This window comes from Malania oleifera, chromosome 9 (assembly GCF_029873635.1).
Source record: "Malania oleifera isolate guangnan ecotype guangnan chromosome 9, ASM2987363v1, whole genome shotgun sequence".
NCBI lineage: Eukaryota > Viridiplantae > Streptophyta > Magnoliopsida > Santalales > Ximeniaceae > Malania > Malania oleifera.
In genome coordinates this window covers 58,297,116-58,321,370 of record NC_080425.1, presented here as the reverse complement: position 1 = coordinate 58,321,370, position 24,255 = coordinate 58,297,116, and the positions used below count along the sequence as shown (strand labels likewise).

Sequence of the window (24,255 nt, the reverse complement as noted above, 5' to 3'; positions counted from 1 at the left end):
ATCAACATACCCTTGAATTTTCAAATCTCCTTTGCCGAAACATAGGCACTTATCAATGGTGCCACATAGGTACCTCAAGATCCACTTCACTGCTTCTCAGTGAGTCTTCCCTGGATTTGACATAGACCTGCTGACAGCTCCCACTGCTTGGCCAATGTCTAGTCTGGTACAAACCATGGCATACATGAGATTTCCAATGGCTGAGGCATAAGGTACCTTAGCCATAAATTCCTTCTCTTCATATGTTTGGGGAGCCTGATCCTTGGAAAGGCCAAAGTGACCGATCGATGGTGTATTTACCGCTTCGGCGCTACTCATGTTGAATCTCTGTAAAACACGACTAATATACTCCAACTGAGATAACCGCAATATTCCCCATTGCTTATCTATGGAGATCAGCATCTCAAGTATCTGATTTGCTGAACCCAAGTCCTTCATATCAAACTCCTCTGACAATTGCTGCTTCAATTTTTCGATCTCTTCTATATCTCGTCCTGCAACTAGCATGTCATCGACATATAGCAATTGAATGATATAATTAGACTGATACCTTTTGAAGTAGCAACAGTGGTCGGCATTATACTTTTAAAAATCTTTCCTGTGCAAAAAGCCGTCAAATTTTCAGTACCATTGTTTGGGATCTTGTTTGAGACCATACAAGCTCTTCTTCAATCTACACACAAGAATCACTTTACCTTTCACTGAGAATCCTTTTTACTAGTGCATGTAAATCTCCTCATCTAGATCACCATGAAGAAATATGTCATCTTCACATCCAATTGCTCTATATGTAGGCCCTCCGAAGCAATAATGTTGAAGATTGATCTGATGGTTGTTAGCTTCACAACTAGTGCAAAGATGTCAGTATAGTCATTCCTTCCTTTTGCTCGAAGCTTTTGACTACCAACTAGGCCTTGTACCTCCTAGAGTCATCATGCTCCTCTTTGATCATATACACCCACTTGTTGTGAAGATTCTTCTTACCTTTGGGCAACTTAACTAGCTCCCACATTTTGTTGGAGGTGAGGGACTTCATCTCGTCCTTCATCACAAGCTTCCACTTGCTCACCCGCCTGAGATGCTTCATCGTAGCATTCGAGTTCTCCTTCATCCATAAGAATTAAATAATTCATATACCTTTTATTTGGTAGATGGAACCTAGAAGATATCCTAAGCTTTAGAGCTAGAGTAGAAAGCGGTGGTGCGACGATCTGCTCCATAGGTTCCTCCGCCTAAGGATTCTCAGCTTTTTGTTGTTGTGTCTTCTTCGCCTAAGGATTCTCGACGTTTTTCTGTTGTATCTCAACACCTTCTAGGATATCATCCAAGTCTACATAGGTTGTTTCATTTTGAACTAGTTTTGTGGGTTCTACTGTGTGTATGTCCTTGTACATCACTTTTTCATTGAAGATCATGTCTCTGCTTCTAATTACTTTCTTGTTTTCATCATCCTAAATGCGATACTCATACTCATCTTCACCGTAGCCGACGAAGGTGCATTTTCGCGAATTTGGATCAAGCTTGTTTCTGACATGATCACTAATATGCACATATGCAACACAACCAAAAACTTTCAAATATGAAAGTCTCACCTATTTTCCGCTCCATATATACTTCTTCTGGTAGTCTGCGGTCCATTGGTACAGATGGAGTTCTGTTGATCAAGTACGCTGCTGTGTTGACTGCATTTGCCCAGAACTGCTTTGGTTGGCCTGACTACATATGCATGCTTCTGGCTCTTTCAGTCAACTATTAGTTCATCTGCTCGTCTACGCCATTGAGTTGGGGCATACTTGACACAGTTCTTTCCATCCTAATACCATGATCATAGCAAAATTTTTTGAACCTAGTGTCTTCATACTCACCCTTGTTGTCAGTTCTCAGCTTCTTGATTTTTAAACCAATTTCATTTTCAACTATTTCTTTCCATATCTTGAAAGCATCAAAGACATCTAATTTATATTTCTGAAAGTAAACTCATACCTTCCAAGAATGATCATCAATAAATGTCATGAAGTAATTCCTTTTGCCTGTGGATGAGACGGTCATCGGTCCCCATACATCTGAATGGACTAGTTCAAGTTTCTCCTTCTTTGGGGTATAAGTGTATGTCTGGAAACTGACCCTATTATGTTTTTCAAGTATGCAATCCTCACACATGTCAATCTTTACTGACCATAGATCACTCAATTTTCCCTTTGAGTGCGTCACCCTTAGTCCTTCTCACTCATGTGATCAAGTCGTTAGTGCCAAATGTTGCTATCATCATTTCCTGTAGCAACTGAAATAAACATGCAGACATTGGAGGTCACGTAAAGTGTTCCACTTTTTCTACCTCGTGCAATCATTAGTGCACCCTTTGCTATCTTTCATTCATCGCTAATGAATGTTGTGGTGTATCCCTCATCTGCCAATTGTTCAACTAAGATCAAGTTCTTTCTCGGGTCTATAATATATTTGACATCTTTCAACTTCCATATGGACTAGTTCATCTTGATCTTCACAATTCCTTTGTCGACTATATTGCAAGGTTGATCATTGTCAAGGTATACCTTATCGTAATCACCTGCTGTATACTCCTCTAGGCAATCTCTACTACAAATGGCGTGAAATAAGGCTCCAAAGTCTAAAACACAAGACTTTTTCTTGCTCTCCAAAGACCATATCAGCATATCACCTTTTTCTGAAGCGACATTTGCTTCTATCTTCACCTTATATTCTTTCCTTGGACCTTTGCATTGATTTATGTAATGTCTAGTCTTCCCACATTTCTAGCACTTAATATTCTTTATGCCTTGGGAACCTTTGGGATTTCTGGATCTAGACCGCCCGCCCATGCCCGCTTCTTTTCCATGAATATTTCTCTCAGCTTTCCATGTTCAAGGCTGAACTTGAATTGGACGCGTTGTTTGACTGCATCCTGATCTCTTCCATCAAAATCATGTTGATGACCTCGTTATACTTCAGTCTTGATTTTCCTGCGGAGCTACTAATCGCAGTAATGATACCTTTCCAACTCTTGGGCAACTGACTAAGAATTAGTAAGGTATAGATTTCACTGTCAAACATGATTTCAACTGAGGCGAGTTGATCTAACAGCTCGTTGAAATTGTTCAGATATTTACTAAAACTTTCACCAACGGGCATGTGAATGGTAAACAACTTTTTCATTAAGTGTACCTTATTAGTGACTGATGGCTGCTTATACATGTTGGAAATCACATCCATAAGTGATTTGGTGGTTTTCATGTGTTTGATGTTGAAGGCAACAGACTTTGCCAACGTCATCCTGATGGCTCTGAAAGCCTTCCGGTTAAGCAACTCTCACTTGTCCTCCTTCATGGATTATGGCTTTGCCTTCAGTGGTAAGTGCAACTCCTTACCAAACAAGTAGTCCTTGATTTGCATCTTCCAGAAATCGAAATTGGTGTCGTCAAACATCTCGATCTTTGAGCTTTTTTCGTTTGAAATCTTCATTCACCTATCTAGAGATGGAATCAACTCAAATGGACGGCATAGTTGGATCCAAAATGGCCAAAAACAATGGGAGTGGTTCAACTCATTTGAAAAACGAACCTAAAATGGCTCTGAAATGGTTGGTCAAACTTTCTAATCAAACATCCGTTAAACATAATAGAATATCCACTTTTTAATGGAATATTCCATTAACGTTACTGACATGGTTTCTTATGTGGCTACTAACATGGCAAAGTGGGCCTAGGTGATGACATGGCAGCTGACATGGCAAAGTAGGCTCCAACTGATGACATGTCAAAATGGGTCTCATATGATGACGTGGCAACTGAATGAATGGCACGTGGCACTAGCATGGACTCTCGACTGCTGAGGGGCGCGTGAGGTGGCAGCTACCAGGCTGCTGATGCAACACAATAACGTCACGCTAACGTCAGCGTGAGGTACACAACGTGGGCTAGTCGGCATGTGAGGGCACGTGAGGTCACATGCCGAAGACATGGTAGCGCGTGAAGGCGCGTGAGGAAGATGGCGAACAGCTAGGAGCTCGTGTGGGCGCATGTGGGCTCATGAAGCCTCCGTTCAAGCTCCGGTTTGCTTTGTTGGCTTTGTCTCGTCGAGAGACGCACCCTGGTGTGCTCAAAACTTGATTTTGAGCTACTTGAATTTCTAGGTGGTGGCGATTTTGCTCCGATCTGGCTCTGATACCAATTTTTGGGGATCGAAAAGCAACAATCTCACCACAAATAAAATAAACAAGCAAGAAATGAATACCAAGATTTAACGTGGTTCAACCCAAACTGACTTACGTCCACGAAGCACACCAATTTTCACTAAAACTGGGAGAAAATACAAGGAGGAGGAGGAGAAGGCAACTACACTCCACTCAACTCAACTCTCTCTCTCTCATCTTCTTCAACTCAATTACACTCACATATTTTACACGCACACGCCTACATTTATATAGATGGATAGGGATTGATAGAAATGGGAAGGTGGTAATGAGATTCAATGAAGATGAGCTGGGGCACTGACACTACAACTTAACAATACTAGCTGTCCATTACAGCTCGACAACGTCTACATTACAACACATCATATATGCTTAAACAAATAATCAATAGGGGGCAGGCTATGTTTCAAAAAGCTTAGAGAGACTATTGATCAATGAACAGTGGTCACCAAATTTCCCAAATACATATGTGCATAATTTGGGTGTTGAACACTAGGATAGTCACTACTATTTATCTCTACTGACCTAGTTTATTCAAGAGGGTGGGTCATAAAACCCAATATTTTCATTTGGCCACTCTCAAACATAGAATAGTGAATCGCATCTTGCTACGGCAGGACTCTACTACAAATTGGGTCTCAGATCCTACTTATCTCAATTTTATTTCATTATATGACACAGCTTTCCTTTCAGAGGATTGGGGTAGATTCTTATATAACGGTGATGGAGAAATTACCTTGGCCTAGGCACTCTACCCAGCACTATCAAGAATTGGATCTTCCCATTACAGCTGTAGAAACTGAGAATTTAGGTTCTCCTCATATCAACATTTCTTCTAGGTACTATAAGCACTCTACTACTAGTAGGGCTTCTTCATGTCGTCTTTTTAAAGAACCAAGTAAGAACTCTATAGTTTCCAAGAACTGATTATCTACAATCACTCTCTGAATGTTGACCCATTAACCTTTGTAATCTCCTCTATAAAATCATATCCAAAATTATTGTTAATCAGCTAAAGGCTTTTATTCCACGAGTTCATTTCTCCTTGCCAAATGACATTCGTCCCTAGTTGGATTATATTTGATAATATTCCACTTGTGCACGAACTTTTGGAAACCATCAGAAAGAAGAAAATGGCAAGGATTACACAGCAGAACTAAAAGTGTATATAAGTAAGGCATATGATGAACTCAACTGGACATTTCTTGAATGTGTTGAGATTGTCAGTGTGGAGTCGCCGACAGCCACACCAGCCCAACCGCTAACTTGGATGTTGAAGACCGGCGGCCACCTACTCTACAGACTTTACTGAAACTGCAGCCACCATCTCTAATTTTTTCTCCTCCCTATGTTTATATATATATGTGTGTGTGGAGTTGTGTAGTATGCTGTAAGTGTAGTGAGCAGAGAGTCGTGGGTTGCAGTGAGCTGTGAGAGGTGTGGTGTGTAGTGTGAGTGTTGTGAGTGCAGAGAGGTTGTATGCAGAGGGTTGCAAAGAGAGAGACAGAGAGACAAAGAGAGTTGAGCAGTGGCTCCTCCTTGTAATATTTCTCCCAGTATAGTGCAGTGGTGTGTGCTCCGTGGACGTAGGTCAATTTGACCAAACCACGTAAATCCGGTGTTCCAGTGTGGACGTGCTTTATTTTTCTTTGTGTGTGATTGTTGCTCCAAGTTTATTCCCTAACAATTAGTATCAGAGCTTGGTTAGAGTAGAATCGCCAGATCAAAGAAAAATTCCCAGATTTTGAGCCTCTGTCCAATAGCTCAAAATTTAATTTTTAGGCTACCATCGAACTCCTCTTACCGAGACGAAGCCAACGGTGGTAACCGGAGCTCTAACGAAGCTTGAATGAAGCCGCACGCGCTCACACGCTCCTTCGGCGTAAAGACCGCACTATCACGCGCCTTCACGCACCGATAAAAAGCTCAGAAGGGGTTCTCACGCACGCCCACGCGCCGACGAACATCCGACACACGATTTGGAGGTTGAAGCTGAGTGACGTTAGCGCCACGTCACCCGTCCACGTCAGCGCACGTCAGCCGGGACCCGCGCCCAGTTAGCGCCCAGCCAGCCGCCACATCAGTGCCACATGGCGCCGAGTAAGTGGCCAGCCAGTAGCCGCGTCATTGCCACGTCAGCAGCCGAGATAGCCGCCATGTCAGCAGCAGGCCCCCGCCACGTCAGCGTCATGTCATCAAGTGGATGCCACAGTGGGCCCCATAGTCACTCGCCAGTGAGTGGGCCCCATGTGCCACGTCAGCAGACGGTGCAGTTAACAGCGTTAATAATGCCGTCAGGGAATATTCCTTCCGTGAGAGGAATATTTTGTTAAAGTTGACCAGGTTTGACCAAAAGTTTGACCGGGCTTTTCGAAGCCATTTTGGGTCCGTTTTTCGAGCGATTTAAGCCATTTCTAGGGTTTTCAGCTGCTCCGGATCCAAACGTGTTGTTCGTTTGATCTAATTCCATCACTAGATCAGTGAATCGAGATGTCAAACGAAAAGAGCTCTTGGATCGAGATGTTTGACAGCACGAACTTCGGTTTCTGGAAAATGCAGATCAATGACTATATGTTTGGTAAGGAGTTGCACTTACCACTGATGGAGAAGCCAAAATTCATGAAAGAGAGCGAGTGGGAGTTGCTTGACCGAAAAGTCCTCGGAGCCATTAGAATGACGTTGTCAAAGTCTGTGGCGTTCAATATCAAGCATATAACATCCACCAAGTCTCTAATGGATGCACTCTCTAATATGTACGAGCAGCTTTCAGCCGCAAACAAGGTACATCTCATGAAAAGACTATTTACGATGAGCATGTCTGCAGGTGAAAGTTTCAGCAAGCATTTGAATAATTTCAACGAGTTGTTGGATCAACTCGCCTCAGTCGAGATAACGTTTGATAATAAGATTCGGGCCTTATTGATTCTCAATCAGTTGCCTGAAAGTTGGAATGGTGTCGTTACTGCCATTAGTAGCACCGCAGGAAAATCGAAACTTGTATACGATGAAGTTGTCAGCGTAATTTTAACGGAGGAAATAAGAATGCAGTCGAACCATGTCTCCACTTCGAGTTCAGCCTTGAACATGGAGAGTCGAGGCAGAGGAAACAGGCATGGATGATCAAACAACCGCAGCAGATCTAGGCCCAAGCAGTCTAAATCCAAAAATCCCAAAGGTACTCAGGACACAGGTTCCCAGAGTACGAAAGTTATTGAGTGCTGGAACTATGGAAAGACTAGTCATTACAAGAACCAGTGTAAGAGTCAGAAGAAAGAATTTGAGATGAGGGCAAAGACAGAAGCAAATATTGCTTCCGAGAATGATGAGATATTGATCTGCTCTTTGGAGAGCAAGCAGGAGTCTTGGGTCTTAGACTTCAAAGCCTCATATCACGCTACTTGCTGCAAAGATTGCCTAGAGGAGTACACGCCAGGTATTTTCAGTAAGGTGTACCTTGGCAACGATCGACCTAGCTACGTAACCGGCAAGGGAGTTGTGAAGATCAATATAAACAGGTCAGTATGGAAGTTGAAGGATGTTATACATATTCCAAACCTGAGAAAGAATTTGATCTCAGTTGGTCATCTGGCAGATGAGGGATACAAGACGAAATTCATTGGCAATGAATGGAAAGTTTCAAAGGGTGTACTAACAATTGCGCGAGGTAAGAAAAGTGGAACACTTTTTCTAACCTCCAATGCCTCCATGTCTATTTTAGTTGCTGTAGGAAATGATGATAGCAACATCTGGCACCAACGACTTGGTCACATGAACGAGAAGGAACTCAGGGTGATGCACTCAAAGGGAAAATTGAGTGGTCTACAGTCAGTGCAGATTGACATGTGTGAGGATTGTAAAGTCAGGAAACAGAAGAGGGTTAGTTTTCAGATAAACACCCATGCCCCAAAGAAGAAGGGACTAGAACTGGTCCACTCAGAATGTGTTGGGACACATCAGCAGAATACCAAGAATCCTCAGGTGGAGGAACCAGTGTAGCAAATCGTCGCACCACTAGCTCCAGAGCTTAGGAAATCTACTCGGTCCCATATACCAGACAAAAGGTATATTGATTACTTACCTCCTACAGATGGAGGAGAGCCCGAATGCTATGATAAAGCATGTCAGGTGGCAAATACGAGCAAGTGGGAGCTTGCGATGAAGGATGAGATGAAGTCCCTCACCTCCAACAGAACGTGGAAGTTGCCTAAAGGCCTTCACAACAATTGGGTGTACAAAATTAAAGAGGAGCATGATGGCTCCAGAAGGTACAAGCCTTAATTGGTAGTCAAAGGCTTTGAGCAAAAGGAAGGGATTGACTACACCGGCATTTTTACACCAGTTGTGAAGATGACAGCCATCAGATTAGTCCGCAAAAATCTAGTAGACAATAAGGTGGTGACTAGAGAGAAGTTGAAGTTGTACTCAACTTCAGTTGGTCTTCATCCTTGAAAACAAACATGAGCACATCATTTGCCTATACACTGGTTGAGATACTGTCTCCGTCTCCAAGTAAGAGATTGTTGAGATTGTCTGTGTGGAGTCGCCGACAGCCGCACCAGCCCAGCCGCTAACTTGGATGTTGAAGACCAGCGGCCACCTACTCAGCAGACTTTGTTGAAACTGCACCATCTCTGATTTTTTTCTCCTCCCTGTGTTTATATATATGTGTGTGTGGAGTTGTGTAGTATGTTGTGAGTGTAGTGAGCAGAGAGTTGTGGGTTGCAGTAAGCTGTGAGAGGTGTGGTGTGTAGTGTGAATGTTGTGAGTGCAGAGAGGTTGTACGCAGAGAGTTACAGTAAGAGAGACAGAGAGAGACAGAGAGAGTTGAGCAGTGGCTCCTCCTTGTAATATTTCTCCCAGTATATTGCAGTGGTGTGTGTTCCGTGGACGTAGGTCGATTCGACCGAACCACGTAAATCTAGTATTCCAGTGTGGATGTGCTTTCTTTTTCTTCGTGTGTGATTGTTGCTCCAGGTTTATTCGGCCCAACAGAATGGGTATTGAAGAAAATTTGGCCTACCACTGCAAAGGGGATCCTATATCATGCCATACGTCACTCCAATTTTTCAGCCACATAATGCAATTTGACAAGATCTCCCCCCCTCCCCCTGACCCTACTTGTTCATATTCTATACAAATGCTTTATTGCGCACACTATTAGAACAAGCAAATACCGGTCACACTTGCCCACATGTTTCTATTGGCTAATTTATTTATCGTTTCATGTTCGTTTGCTTGTCTTTTTTAGTTTTTTTTTTTTTTTTTTTTTTTTTTTTGTTATTTTTCCCGGAATCAACATCCTTGTTTTAGTCTGACAAATTCCATCCCACTTTCAGATGTTATTTCAGCAATAGCCTAAGGTGAAGAATGTACCTCAGGCGAATAACCATCTTAGCATACCTAGCTGTGATGTGGCATGGAATAAGGAATAGGTCCAGCGCAATTTGGATGTGATGATTTCCCGTTTCCATCATTAACGACAAGGCTGGAAGGCCAGCGCTCCTTTTTTTCATTTGGGAGGACGGAAAGTCTTGGATCAAATCCAATCTGCAATCGCTGCCAGTAATATAGCATACACACACTAGCAATTATCAAGACTCGAACTAATACTTCTGCAGAAAAATTTTAAGAGAAAAAAATTGATCCCTAAATGAGAAAATCCTGTTAATACATGTACCAGGGCATACCTACTATCTTTTTCTTCTATCTATTAATAAAACTAACGATATATTTATTTTTATTTTTATTTTTTTATAATTTTATTAAGTTTTTTTTTTCTCTCTTTCTCACACATTCTCTTTCACCATTGTTTTAATGTAAGTTATTAGGTAAAATATGGCCAAACGATAGTAACCTTTTTATTGAGATTTAAGTTTTGTATGACAATGTTTTAAGATAGTTAAAAATAAATACGTTAAACTTGAAGTAGCCATGGGCAACCATTTATGCACTAGTTAAAAAGAAAATTGACTTAGCTGTAGAATACCTAATATGCATTTTTATATTGCGGACAGACATACAAAAGTGCTCTATGAAACATGAGCTAGATACCAAATAAAAATTCCTCTTCATATATATAGATAGATTTGGTGACTGCAATATTACTGCAAGTTTGAAGTTGCATGAAATTCAATAAATTTTTGGTTTAAATACGCGTAAGTTTAAAAAGACTTAAACATTTGCAAATACAATACAAGTGTCAATAGAAAAGCAATAGAAATGATTAGTAATTCAGTTTAGAGAAACAATGCCAAAATACTTTGGGTTTTAAGATCTGTGTGGTATCTCAACCGCAGTTATGTTTGTTGTTTAGATCAACTTTACAACTCTTGTTGTGGTCTCAGTTTGTGATTGAAAAAACTACAGCCTTGAACTTTCCCCCAAAAACTTTTTTTTTTTTTTCAAAAAACACATTAGCCTTTGCCAATCAGCAAAAGTTAAGAGCATTGCCAACTCCATCCATAACTTAATCCCTACTCCCTGCGGCTTCATATCCTCCATTGTTTCAGCTCTAAAGAAATAATAATAAAAATATCTGTACAGTGCAAAGTTTAAGCATCTAATTTCATCTATGACAGTTCCAATGCTAGAAAATTGAATTGAATTGAATTTACCCAAATCTACCCTTTCTTGTGACTCCTTAAACCTCTAAAGATAACTGCAATTATGTAAAAGGACGTCAGGCTGCCCTCAGCCTTGAAAACTATTTTGACAAAAACAATTTGAAAGAGATCCCAATGCAGCTAGCTACTGTCAACTTTCAAGTAATTTGTAAATGTTGATCCTGAAAATAGGAGCACATAAATCAGATGATCTTTCAGTAATAACGCGCCTCAACGATTTGACCATGAAAATTCCAGATCACAGGCATCATATTCAAACATTGGAACGGGATGAAAAGGGCAGCCTTCAGGATGGCCCAAGGACACACGCCCGCTATGGCGCTATCCACCCACCGATCCACCTCATGGACAGAAATTGGGGACAGAAATGAGAGCTAGGAATTTTACAGCAGCCGAAATTCATCTTTATTGATTTCTTTTCTCCTCGGATATCTAAATAGTGGAAAAGAAAAGGATTGCTCCTGCTTTATTAGCATTCTCAATACAATTGCCTGTTGGTCAAACATGCCAGCCTTTTTTGCATTGACTCAATTGAACCATGAAGCATCTTGTTCCATTCTCCACTCAAAGGAATCCCAAGGCTAATCATCAGCACATTTGCACAAACAAACCCATCGTCTTATCAGTGTAAGAACACATAAAGGTTGGGCCTAAACCAGTAAACCCCATATCACGCCACAAAGTCGCATGAATTATTGACAACTCCATCCCCGTGGGATGTTTTATATTGATACTCATGCTACAGTTTGCCAGCTTGAAAGAGTTTAGGGCCATACCAATTTAGTGATGATGAAAAATATATTCCTCATGATACCAAAACAACCTACAACACCACTTATATACAAGGGTGATATCATTTTTTTTTCCTTTTAATTAGTAATCTTTGAAAAATTAGCCTCGCTCTTTTCGCTCATGTTCTTTTTAATATAATTTTTGCAAGGCCCTCAATACCTTGTAATAATATATCCAATTGATCAAAAGTCTAAGACCAAATAAAACAAAAAAAAATGCAAATTCCATGGATAATAATCAATTGCCTGATCCTTATAGTGCAACACAGCACACATTAGACATAAACAAAGGTGTAAAAGTACCTTTAAATTAAAGAGAACCAATTCTGGTCATTTGTTTGAAGGTGTAAATTTCAACAGAAAAGATTATCCATTATTTCCAAGGGTTACAAATTCCAAAACCATACAACAAACAAAAAAAATACCCACATGGGAGCGACAAAGCTCAAACGATTATTTGCAAAAGATCTACCTACGGTTCTCCTCCAAGCTCCACTCGTAGATTGTCATATGGAAAGACTTTTGGTGTCTGGTCAAAACAATCGACAGAAAATATGCAAAGTGATCAGCAATTAAAGATAAATTTTCCCAAGCTTAGTCATCAACACATCATTGAAAACTTGTAGAATAAATTACTAAAAGATTAAATTCCCCATGAAGTCATTAAATCTTAGTTCAGGTGCTCCCTAGCAATTCTTTCACCAGAATCATTTAGCAAGACATAGAGGTACCAACTAACAACCAATTGGCTGCTTTTGTGTAGGAAAAAAACCAATCTCAAACAAACTTGGCAAACAGCAGAGGCTGCTTCTTCAGGTTTTGAGGCTGCCCCATCTAAGAAGTAAATCAAGGGGGCCATTTTGAGTTAAATAAGGATTTTACAGAGGTACAACAATGATTTGGCTGTGCCAACATTCATTCGGTTTAGGGAGTTCAGTTCTTTCCTTCTTTAATATAATTTTCTCCTTTTTTACTAAAAACGCGAACAAAGTTCAATTGGGTAGGCTTATAAGTTTATACAAAGCTAAATAACTAATTGGTCTTCAAACTTTGGCCACTGCTATTCTATAAACAAACATGATTGGCTGAAGGTATTTTCAGAAATACTCATTGTTCTTCTGTTTGGTAATTACTAATCTGTAAATTATTTCAATTCAGAACTGATTACTAAAATTTTCTCTTTTCCTGCCACAAGTCTAATGCTTTAAGGAAGTTAAAACTATATAGCCAATAAAAATGATGCAGGATTTTTATTTTTGGAAACCCCGTGAAGAGAGGTTCAAAGCCACCTAAAAAGCACTGATACCAACACGAGACACGCATACAACGTGATACTATGCCGATATATGACAATTTTGAAAAGAAGAAAAAAGGGGGGGGGGGGGGGGGGGAGATATGACACGGCAGGGATACATTAATATAGAAATATATATTTCAGCATGCTTTAGACGACGAATATTGTGGTGACTTTAATTTTAAATAAAAATAACCACCACTACATTTGCAAAATCATCAACTACATTCATATTATGGAATATTGGTCGAACAACAAAAATAAAACAAAAAAAACAACTCAAGGAATGGCTGATGGCGGGCAACAAGCATGGCTCATCAAGAAATTATGTTTAAAAAAAAAACAGATTACAAAAGTGGCAAAATGGTGATAGTTTTAGAGTGGAAAGTCTGGGGGCGGAGCACTAGGGCTCTAAGGTCCAACCACTCCAATGTCAAAGAACCTCTCAACTCCTAGTCTCCCAACTTCTCAATTTTTTTAGGATTTTGTTAATAAAACGCAACAAATTGGTGCAGGAAGTGTCCCAAAGGTGTCCTTGCCACATCAGGAAAGTCCATAAATAAAAATTAATTAATTGATTTCTGACACATGTTGGACAGTGCCGGGCAGGTTTCAGTATCCAACCCATGTCAACACTGACACATCTGGCTTCCAGAGGTGTTGATGCTTCCTAGAAGTCCATACTCCAATATTTGACGAGACCAAGGAATGCATTAGAATCTAACCATAAATTTGATGATGCGGTTATATCAGAAAACAGCAGGAACTCTACCAAGAAGAGCTGGTAACAATGTAAATTTTGGGACTGCTACTATCAATAAAAAAGAAGTGCTTACACATGCAACTCATTTCACCAATGCCTAACGCAACTGAGGGACCTCTCACACATGTTGCAATGCCAACTTGGAGCTTGTTAACAACCCCCACCTAATCCAGACTACGGCAAGACCTCCATCTCTTTGTCACAATGAGTGTTGGTGAGCACAAAGCTTTGACTGCATGGGATACTATCCTAATTACAATAGGAGACGTCCATTTGGCGACTACCACAACTGTGTCGACCCTAATGGACTGTGCTGATCAACTTCAGTACTCACAATGGGATACCAACATTCAATCATATCCTAATTTTCCACCCTGCGCCAGTTGAAGTGTAACTCAGATTCATATAATGAAGCCAAATTTTCATTTGTTCCCCATGGTCGTCATCACAAACCCACAGGGCTTCCATAAAATCCAAAAGCATTCTCTTTTTAACATTGACCAGTTGCAAAATATTATACAGCGCTTTGGGAATCACATACCGGGCAACATGACTCTCGCTCTCATAATTACTCTCGCTCTCTTTTCTAGGTCTGGATGGATTCACTCAAAATTGGCCATGAGAAAGTGAGCACGATAGCCTCCCGCTCTCGCTCTCTTTATCTCCCGCAAAAGCCGTCCTTCATCGGCAGATCTGATTGAAGGAAGGTACGGGGGAGAATTTCCTAAGGTCAGTGCAGATCCAAACCATTTGGAAATGGTTGGGGAAGGGAGTTTTGTTCATTTGGAGGAGAGATCCCAGGTCAGGAGTCGGTGGATCAGGATCGCCCTTTCAGCCACAAGGTGGGTGTGTGATTTATCTCCCTTAATTTACAGCTTAGGGTGTTTCTCTTGCCACAAAACAATTGGTAGATTACTTTTCTAGGTGGTGAGTATATCAAATCGCAAAAGGAAATCCTTAGAAGTGGGAGCACAGTCAAACAAGAAGAGAAATTTTACATTCATTCCAGGAGGGCAGAAAGGGGAAAATAGGTGTAGCTTTGTTGAAGCATTGGAGTTGGTGGGAGGTAAGCAGAAGATCCCCAATCCCAAAGTGATGTAGGGAAGGAGTCTGCACAACCAAACAGTCATCGGAGTTGGAGGGATGCCTTGGTGGGAGAATCGTAGCCACAGGTCCAGCAAGGAGGGTTCTGTTGCAGCAACTGTGGAGGTATGGTGCAACCTCCAGTGAGTACGGTGGCAGCATACAGCCCCATGGACATCCCTTCAACTAGGGTTTGCAATGTGGAGATAGCTATGGGTCAGGAGCCCAAGAATAAAAAAGTGGCTTAGAGTTGGCTGGGCTGTGGATTATATGCATTACTTTGAATTTGGGTCAGCAGTTGGGTGCTATTGGGCTTGACCAAATGAATTTAAAGGGTAGCCTGCTCCAACTAACTTGTTTTCTCCGGAGCAGCCCCAAGACAAATCCTAGGCTTTGCAGAGTTCTTTTGTTAGATATCAGGCCCAACATCCACCGAAGAATTCAATTGAGCAACCCTTGGTTTCAGATAAATCCCCTTATAATCAGATCCAATGTTTGGAAGAGGTGGTTGCAGAGATGGATGATGATACAAATGGGCACAGCAAACTTGCTTCTAGGCAGAGCACAGGAGATGGAGGAGAAACAAAATCTTGATATCTACTCCACGATGTGGGGAGACTGAGTGGATGAGCAACGCATGAAGTTAATCAATGGGCAGACGGATGGGGGAAGGGATTTATTGAAGATAGATGAGTTTACCAGTGGTGTTCCTATGGAGTATAGGTGTAAGGATTTTCTTTTGAAAGATAATGGTTTGACTGTTCGAAATGGGAATCAGAATGATTCAAGCTTCAGTAATGTCAAGATGAGAATGGATGGGGTAAAGGAGCCTCAGATTACTGATAAGGCAGCATTATTAAAGATTTATACTCGTGAGAGGCAGAAGAACAAGGAAATTAGGGATGACTCAATTGAGAAGAGTCTCAGAGCATATGAGAGGCCAGTTAAGTTCCTCAAAAAAACACAGCGATGGTAATTTTTGCATTGAAGACTCAAATGGATCAAAACAGTCTTAAATTGAAAAGCCAGTGGAGAAACTCCATTGGAAAAGAAGTGGAGAGACCTATCAGGTGAGGAAGGTGATATAATTTGTTATTTTGATTTTAATTAAGGGCTTCTCTCAGATGAGGTTCGTGAATAATTTGGTTATGGATCAGATGATTCCAATTTATGGGGGCTCATTCTTCATCTCCAATGGATGATCTAGAGGAAGTACTTGGTTTGGGGAATGATGAATTAGAATAGGAAGAAGATAAGATTGAGCAGAATGAGATCAACACTGAGCAGAATGAGATCAACACTGATTTTATGTCTCCCATTCAACATATGGTGGATAAAAAGAGTCATGATAGATGACACGCACCCACATGGAAGGGCAGTAGAGGACGCAGCAGTGTGGGCTGCCACATGCATGGGCCCACGTCACTAAGCATTTTCTGGATAAAAAAGGTATGCAGCTAGCAGACTTAGAAGGAAAGGCAGTTCACTTGGATGGGCATAATCAAAGCTAGGGAGGGGCAACAGGAATTGGCAGGAATTGACTAATGTAGTGTTCCATCAATTACGATGGGAAAGGTCTGAAAAGATTTCTTAGGCAGTGTTTTGTTTAGGCTTAGGCAGGGTCTTGGGTGGAGAACAATAGTGGTTTGGATTGTGGACAGTTTTAGGTTGGGATGGTCTTTAATTTTTGTTTTTATCTTTGAGGATTCCTTATTGGCTACTGCTTGTATCTTCTTTCTCTCTTAATTATCTTCTTTTATCATCTTAAAAAGTCCAGCAAAGGAATTATTGGCATATTTTTTGAGATTGTATATGAAGAATTGCGTACCAAAGGCATATCTCTTTTTTTCTCCTTTCAATAGGCAAGGCATACCTCATTTTTATGTGGTCAAAAGACTTGTTATAGGTTATTTTGTATTATTACCTTAGTTTGTAACTGATATAACCTAAAAAAGATCCCGACATTAAACTGGACATTAACTTATGTAAGACCAAAAAAAGAAGAGATATCAAGGGATCAATAGAAAGGAGGTAACATCCATTAATTAAAGCAAAGGGTTAGCACACCAATCTTTACTCGCTAATAATATATCCATAGCCAAAATGTAACCCCTGCTATCCATTAATTGGGAAATCAATAAGGAGGTATCCCAAATAATCATAAGAAGGACCCCCTAAGGAAGGTAAGGCATCTCATTTCATTCTTACTTGCTCCTTTATTGTTGTAATCATATAATCCTTTGAAATTCCCTAACTTAGTTATCATAGCGATCGCCCCAAAGTAAACCCCGGGACCTCCAAACCATTTTTCTCTCTTTCTTGGCAAGTGATCAAATTCGTGATTGATCCAAATTCTCCTGGACAAATTTTGGTAGCAACAATTGGCATTGTATGTGGGAAATTTGGAAGGATTTCTTTCTAAAACTTAATCATGGCTATATCACGCAATTCCAAGTCTGAATCCGTTTTGGGGATCAATCGCTCCAGTCAGTTCACTCCCCATCACTAGACAGTTGAATCTCTAGCCTTCCAAAGAAAGTAGAAGGCATGTTTAACATGATCTTACAACAAAAATATATATATATATATATATATATATATATATATATCTTGTAGAACATGGCCCAAGGACTGTTCAAGCAAAAACGACACCTAAAGATAAGGCAGTGGTATCACATGAAGTTGCCTTAAAAATTTCAAATCCGACAAAGAAAGTAGAAGTAGCCAACAATGTGGGCATTAACGAGCAACGGTCCCAAGAATTTAAAGAAAAACTCAAAAATTTTGATCAACTAGAAAAGCTGGAAAAAGAAGTTCGCCGTCAACCCTTAATAGGGGAAACCTTAGCTAGATCTTCTAATCCCCCCTTTACCAACGATATTATGGAGATCCCTTTGGCCAATAAATTTAAGATGGCCAACATAAAATGATATAATGGATCCTCAAATCCCCTAGACCACCTCAACACCTTCAAAATGTTGATGCAATAATAAGGTACACCTAAAGCCAATATGTGTCAAGCATTTGCAGCAACCCTAAAGAGAATGCTAGAGCATGATACCAAACATTGAAGCTCGAATCAGTTGGGTCTTTCTTTGAGATGAAACAGCAGTTTGTGGGGAATTTCTTCAGTAGCTGAAAAATGGCAAAGACTTCAACTCACCTCATAAGACTTGTTCAAGGAAATGAAGAAACGCTGAAAGAGTTCATGCAACGTTTTATCCATGCAACTCTAGAGATTAGAAACCTGGAAACAGTAGCTACCTTGACAATGGCTCTACAACTCTACAACCTTGTGTCTTCCTAAATTCCATAGAGAAGAAACCCCTGGCCGATATAGGAGAGCTAATGGCGTGACCCAGAAATATATCAACCTAGAGAAGGTTGTCACCATTAAAAAAATAAAAATAAATAAAATAGAAAATAAAAAATTAAAAAAATATATTTAAAAAAAAAAAAGGATCAAATTTGAAGAGAAAACATACTAGAGAAGTTAATGAAATCATCGAAGGAGGAGTTAAGGAAACATACTTCTAGTAAGACTTCCCTTCCAAGTATGGAGAAGAAGAGAAGGGAAGAGGGACTATTTATAGGAGAAGAAAAGGTGCATGGACCACGAGTTTTCGTGAGATGCGAATCATGCTTGGGAAATCTACCCAGCCAGCAGGCACTGCTCAGCAAAAAATTGGCCCATCTGATGAACACCACTCAGAAGACCCAAAAAATGTCCAACTAATACGTATTGCTCATGAGGCAACAAGAGATAGACACACTCAGGGAAAAAAAAAAAATTGGCTCATCTAATGAGAGCACCGCTCATGAAACAACAAGAGATGGGTACTCCTCAGCAAAAAATTGATCCATTTGATGAGCACCACTCATGAGTCTCAAAAATGTCCATCTAACAAGCAACGATCATGAAGCAACAAGAGACAGACACCGCTTGGTTATAATTGACTCATTTGATGAACGTTGCTCATAAGGCCAAAAAATGTTCATCTAATAAGCACCACTCATGAGGCAACAAAAAGCAGACACTGTTTAGCAAAATACAAGCTCATTTGATAAGCATCGCTCATGAGGCAACAAGAAACAAGCATTGCTCAGTTGAGTATTGGCACATCTGATGAGCACCGTTTATAAGGCCCAAAGATGTCCATCTAACAACTTAATCCGAATCTCGTGATAATCAAAGGACTTATAGTAAATGCAATATACTCTCAAACCAAAAAGGTAACTGTTAAGACTTAAGAGTAGTGGGGCGCAACTGATATAACCTAAAAGAGACCCTGAAATTAAATTTGGCATAAACTTATATAAAACCAAAAAATAAAAAGATATCAAAGGATCAATGGAAAGGAGGTAACGTCCATTAATTAAACCAATGAGTTAGTACAACAATCTTTACTCCCTGCTAACATATTAATAATCAAAATGTAATTCATGCAAACCATTAATGGGAAAATCAATAAGGACATATCCCGGATGCCTATAAAAAAAACCCCCCAAGGAAGGTAAGGTACCTCATCTCATTCATACTCGCTCCTTTACTATTACGATCATATAATCCTTCCAAATTTCCTGACTTAAGCATCGAAGTGATCCCCCAGAGTACACCCTAAGTCCTCCATGCCGTTTTTCTCTCATTCTTGGTAGGTAATCGAAGTTGTGATTGATCCAAATTCTACTGGACAAATTTTGGCAACAATGGTAACAACAACAACAACAACAAGCCTTAAATCCCACTAGATGGGGTCAATTAAATGAATCCTTTTCCGCCAATTCACCTGATCAAGGGTGTTTCCCAATATTATATTAAGGGCTATTAAATCCTTCCTCACTACCTCATTCCAAGTTATTTTAGACTTATCCCTACTCCTTTTCATGCCAAACACAATAACTAACTCACTCCTCTTTACAGGTACTCTACTAGGTCTACGTTTCAAATGCCCAAACCATCTAAGTCGTCCCTCCCTTATCTTATTTTCAACCGATGCTATGCTTGAATTATTAGGTATATGTTCATTTCTTATTTTATCTTTTAATGTTAAACCACTCATCCACCTTAACATTCACATCTCAGCAACTTTTATTTTTTATATATGTTGTTTCTTAGTTACCCAACAATCTAAACTAGAAAGCATAGCTGGTCTTATAACTGTCTTATAAAATTTTCCTTTTAATTTTAAGGGTATTCTACAATCATACAACACACCTGACACACTCATCCATTTAACTCAACCTGTTTTAACCCTATGTACTATATTTTCTTCAATTTCCCCTTCAACTTGCATAATAGATCCAAGATATCTAAATATATCAATCATGATTCTAAATCGTAGTAGCAAGTAGCGGTAGCGTAATGTAATGGTAACAGGTGTAATAGGAAGCGAGAGTAGCGAATGTTACATAACAGGAAGCGGGTGTAACGGCTGTGATTTTTTTTCAAGAACGCACAACCTTGTGCATATTGGTGCACTTGCATGTTTTAAACTTTTAACCCTTCTTAGAAAGATTTTTAGTGTATTTTGGATCCTTTAGTTCAACTAAGTTATTTGGTTAGGGCAAGAAGTTTACATTTGTTTTAAATCACCACTGATAGAAATATTACATGTGTGTGCGTATTTATACTTCTTATGTGTGATAAATTCTTATGTGTGCTAAATTAATTAATAAAAAAAATACATTATACACTCCATTAATCTATTAGACACATAAGACATATGAATAATACAAATATAAAATAAGTAGAAAAGAAAGAAGGTTGACGTTGAAAAATATAGAATATAAATACCAAATTACTAATTATCAAAATAAAATATTTTCCTAATAAATTAGTATTTTCAAATTGTTAATTAATGCATCACTTGTGAGTATTAAAAAAATAGTAATTTTGTATTGTCATCCTTATTATAATCTTTTCCCCCTCTTGCCACATAGTATATTGAGAATGATTTATGAAAGAGGGGGAAAAAGGGAGAAGAAAAAATAAAAAATAAAATAACTTCTTTGGCGTAATAGTCCAGTAGCAATTACATAACAGTTGTAGTTCATAATGGCCGCTACAGCTATGATTTTTCTTTTCACCAATTTCGCGGTATATAACGGTATCAGCAACCCAAAAAACCGTTTCATAACAGCGTTACATAACGGTCGTGGCCGTTATTTAAAACCATGCTATTAGTGCTATTAATCTCTCAATTATCAAGTTTAATCTTCTCTCTATTGTTACTCCTTACATTACTGAAATTACATTTCATATATTCTACCATATTCCCACTTATCTTGAATCCTTTGGACTCTAATGTGGCTCTCAAAGTTCCAGCTTTAATTCCACTCCGCTCTTACTATCATCAATCAACACGATATCACCTACAAACAACATACACCAAGGGATCTCATTTTGGATATTCTTAATTCATCAATTACTAAAATAAAAAGGTAAGGACTCAAAATAGAACTTTAATGTACATCTATTGTGATTGGAAAATTTCTAGATTCACCTCCTATAGTCCTAATGCTAGTCACTACTCTATCGTAAATATCCTTAATGACCTCCGTATATCTACTACAAACTCTCTTCTTTCTAAGACCTACCAAAGATTTTTCCTAGGTACTCTATCATAAGTTTTCTCTAGGTCAATAAAAACCATATGCGCTTTTTTTCCCTAAATTTTCCATTAGACTTCTTAAATGATAGATAGCTTCTAATTGTTGATCTCCCAGGCATAAAACCAAATTGATTTTCTAAAATCTTCATTTCTAATCATATTCTATCTTCAATTATCCTTTCCCATAATTTCACCATGTGGCTCATAATCTTAATTCCACGATAGTTATTGCAATTTTGAATATCGCATTTGTTTTTATATACAAGTACTAATGTACTTTTCCTTCATTCTTCTGGCATTTTCTTGGTTTTTATAATAGTGTTGAATAGATTAATTAACCAAACAACTCCTTTATCACCTAAACATTTCCAAACTTCAACTGGTATTTTATTTGGTCCTATAGATTTCCCACTTTTCATCTTTTTTAATGCAATCTCAACTTCAAGGAATCTAGTTTTACGAATAAATCTTCTATTTTTAGTCTTCCCCTCATTTGTCACTTCCAAGTTTAACCTTTCATTTCGGTTTTCATTAAACAACTTATCAAAGTATCTCCGTCACTTCTCTTTTATGTCTTCTTTTCTAATCAAGACATTATCATTCTTATTCTTTATACACTTTCTTTCTCTATCTCTAGCAAGTTTATAAATGTATTTTCTCCTTCTTTTGTATCTAGTTTAGTATATAAAGTATTATAATCTCTATGTTTAGCTTCACTAATAACTTTTTTCGCATTTTTTCTAACACTGCTACTTTAGCATTCGCAACATTTTTAAACCAACCTATTTTTACTCTTTATAGTTTATAGCACTGAAGACTGAAGCCTCGTTAAAGTAGATAACTGAAACAACTATCCAAAGTTAACCATATTGTTTACAATGGTGTTAAATATAAAAATGAAATTAAAATCAAATATGAATGGTCATTAATTACAAAAACTAATCAATGTTAACTATCTCTTTATGATCATTCTTAAATGTAACAACTAAATTGAAATCAAACAACCTAGTGCTTGCGAGGTTGGAACTCAGACCTTGGATTTGGATTTGTATGCATTTGGATAAACAGTTCAAAATTATACCAAATTTCATCCAAATCAAACAAGTTCAAATTCATGGCCTATAATCCACGCTCCCACAACCTTAAGCCTTGAATTTGAACTTCTACCGATTTGGATGAAATTTAGTACATTTTTTAATAGCATTTTATACAAATACACATAAATCCAAATCCAAATCCAAGTTTTGAATTCCAAGTTCTCAAAGATGGGGTAAGAATATTCTTCTTACACACAATATTTTGTTCTAACGAAGTTGTTTGAACCAATAGCACAGTTCTCCTCCGAAAACTATTAATACTAAAAAGATCAGTCATAACAAAACCAGTACCATTCACAAAAACCCAATATACACACCGTAAAAGAGAAATGTGTTTAAGTTAACTTACAAGCCGTGTCTTCGAAGCCTTGTCATTCCACACAGCCAAAAGTCCGAGCGACGCAAAAAAACTCAAGCCCCCACATAGCCAAGCCAACGCTTCATACTATCCATGAAGAAATTTTGAAAATAAAAAAGATAACGAAATAATTTAGAAGGTATCTGTCCAAAACAGAACATCGGAAAATGATTTTAGAATCTAAAACTGTTACCTTTCCTACGGTATCGGCAATGCGATCAACACAGGGCTCGGGGAAAGGAGTCCCGTTGTCCCAAACCAGCTCGTCGTTTACGGGAACCTGAAGCAGCAGAGAAAGCAATGAAAGTTTGGTTATTGGATGTTTTTCTGTCGAACATCGAATGGAAATGAAATTCTAGGGTTTTGGAGGGGAGAAAATTAGAGCTTACGGGTTTATCGGGGACGATGTGTTTGCCGACAGGGAGGCCCATGCCGGAGCGTAATCGAAGTGAGGAGGCAATAGAGCGGGAAACGACGCCATTGCCGCCCATGATCCGAGACGCCACGGTGCTCAATCTGCCTGCCATTTTCGTATGTGATCTCCACAGCAAACCCACCAGAGAGTAGAGACTGAACCTCTGTTACTGTTGGTCTTAGTTCAGGTGAAAGCGGATTGTCAGTAACTCGAACGGCGCCGTTTTAGATTTCTTTAATTTTTGTATTTGGTTGTACTCAAAATTTATTTTCCTTAATTTTCAATATCTATTTATGTATTTTATTTCTAGTGCAACACGAGAGTATAAAAACAATCCCCATACAAAATATTTCTTTTTCTAATAAAACAAATTATTAATGATTTTTTCTAACTCTACACAAAGATTAATGTTATTAGTGTTTGTGGGATTTCTTACATGATGGCGTTGTTTTAATTATCTCATTTTATAATTTTCACTCAAACAACACATGTTAGAATGAAGCTCCTTTCAAATTTCAAAAATGTTGAAAACCTTCTTTGAGATTTTAAAAAATACAAACACATTAATATGACCCAAAGGTGTAGATCCTAAACAAAACAAAAGCATCAATATGGTTGCATATATTGCAAAAAATTATTTAATGCTACGGCCTCATGTAGGTGGTGTTTTTAAAATTGAATCAAGTCAATCGATTAGATCATAGAATTTACGGTTAAAATATAAATTTTTATAATTAAATCTTAGATTGAATTTCTGGGCACTCAAAATTAACAAAATCGATAAAAGAGACAGACTTGACCTCTTTTCAATAAATGTTTTGCCAAAACTGTATTTTTCATTTATTTTATGGTATTTTTGAATAAAAAATTATTAATCTCAATGAAAAATACATTTTTAGCAAAAATTTATTTGAAAAAAGGTCATTATATAACACTAGTCCACGAGATTTATTATATATGTGGACCTTATTTACACAAGAAGCCCATCATCGATAGGGTTTCCTTCAGCGAAT

The 24,255-nt window shown here is 38.7% G+C and overlaps 1 protein-coding gene across 1 annotated transcript; it reads right to left on the bottom strand.

Moving 5' to 3' along the window:
- Window positions 1–11,903: 11,903 nt before the first annotated feature.
- Window positions 11,904–23,468, bottom strand: LOC131164175 (NADH dehydrogenase [ubiquinone] 1 beta subcomplex subunit 8, mitochondrial). The gene is made up of 4 exons (XM_058121170.1): window positions 23,217–23,468; window positions 23,021–23,107; window positions 22,819–22,914; window positions 11,904–12,150 (listed from the first exon to the last, which is right to left on the bottom strand). Exons 1-4 carry the CDS (start codon window positions 23,352–23,354, stop codon window positions 12,094–12,096), a joined length of 378 nt encoding a protein of 125 aa, XP_057977153.1. The 5' UTR covers window positions 23,355–23,468; the 3' UTR covers window positions 11,904–12,093.
- Between the last annotated feature and the right edge of the window lie 787 nt (window positions 23,469–24,255).

Excerpts from the sequence above, each read along its gene's own strand:
- LOC131164175 (XM_058121170.1), bottom strand. The coding sequence starts at position 23,354 with ATGGCAGGCAGATTGAGCACCGTGGCGTCTCGGATCATGGGCGGCAAT. Across the intron at positions 23,108-23,216 it reads ACATCGTCCCCGATAAACCC|GTTCCCGTAAACGACGAGCT; the intron begins GTAAGCTCTAAT and ends CTGCTGCTTCAG. Across the intron at positions 22,915-23,020 it reads TTGCCGATACCGTAGGAAAG|TATGAAGCGTTGGCTTGGCT; the intron begins GTAACAGTTTTA and ends CTTCATGGATAG.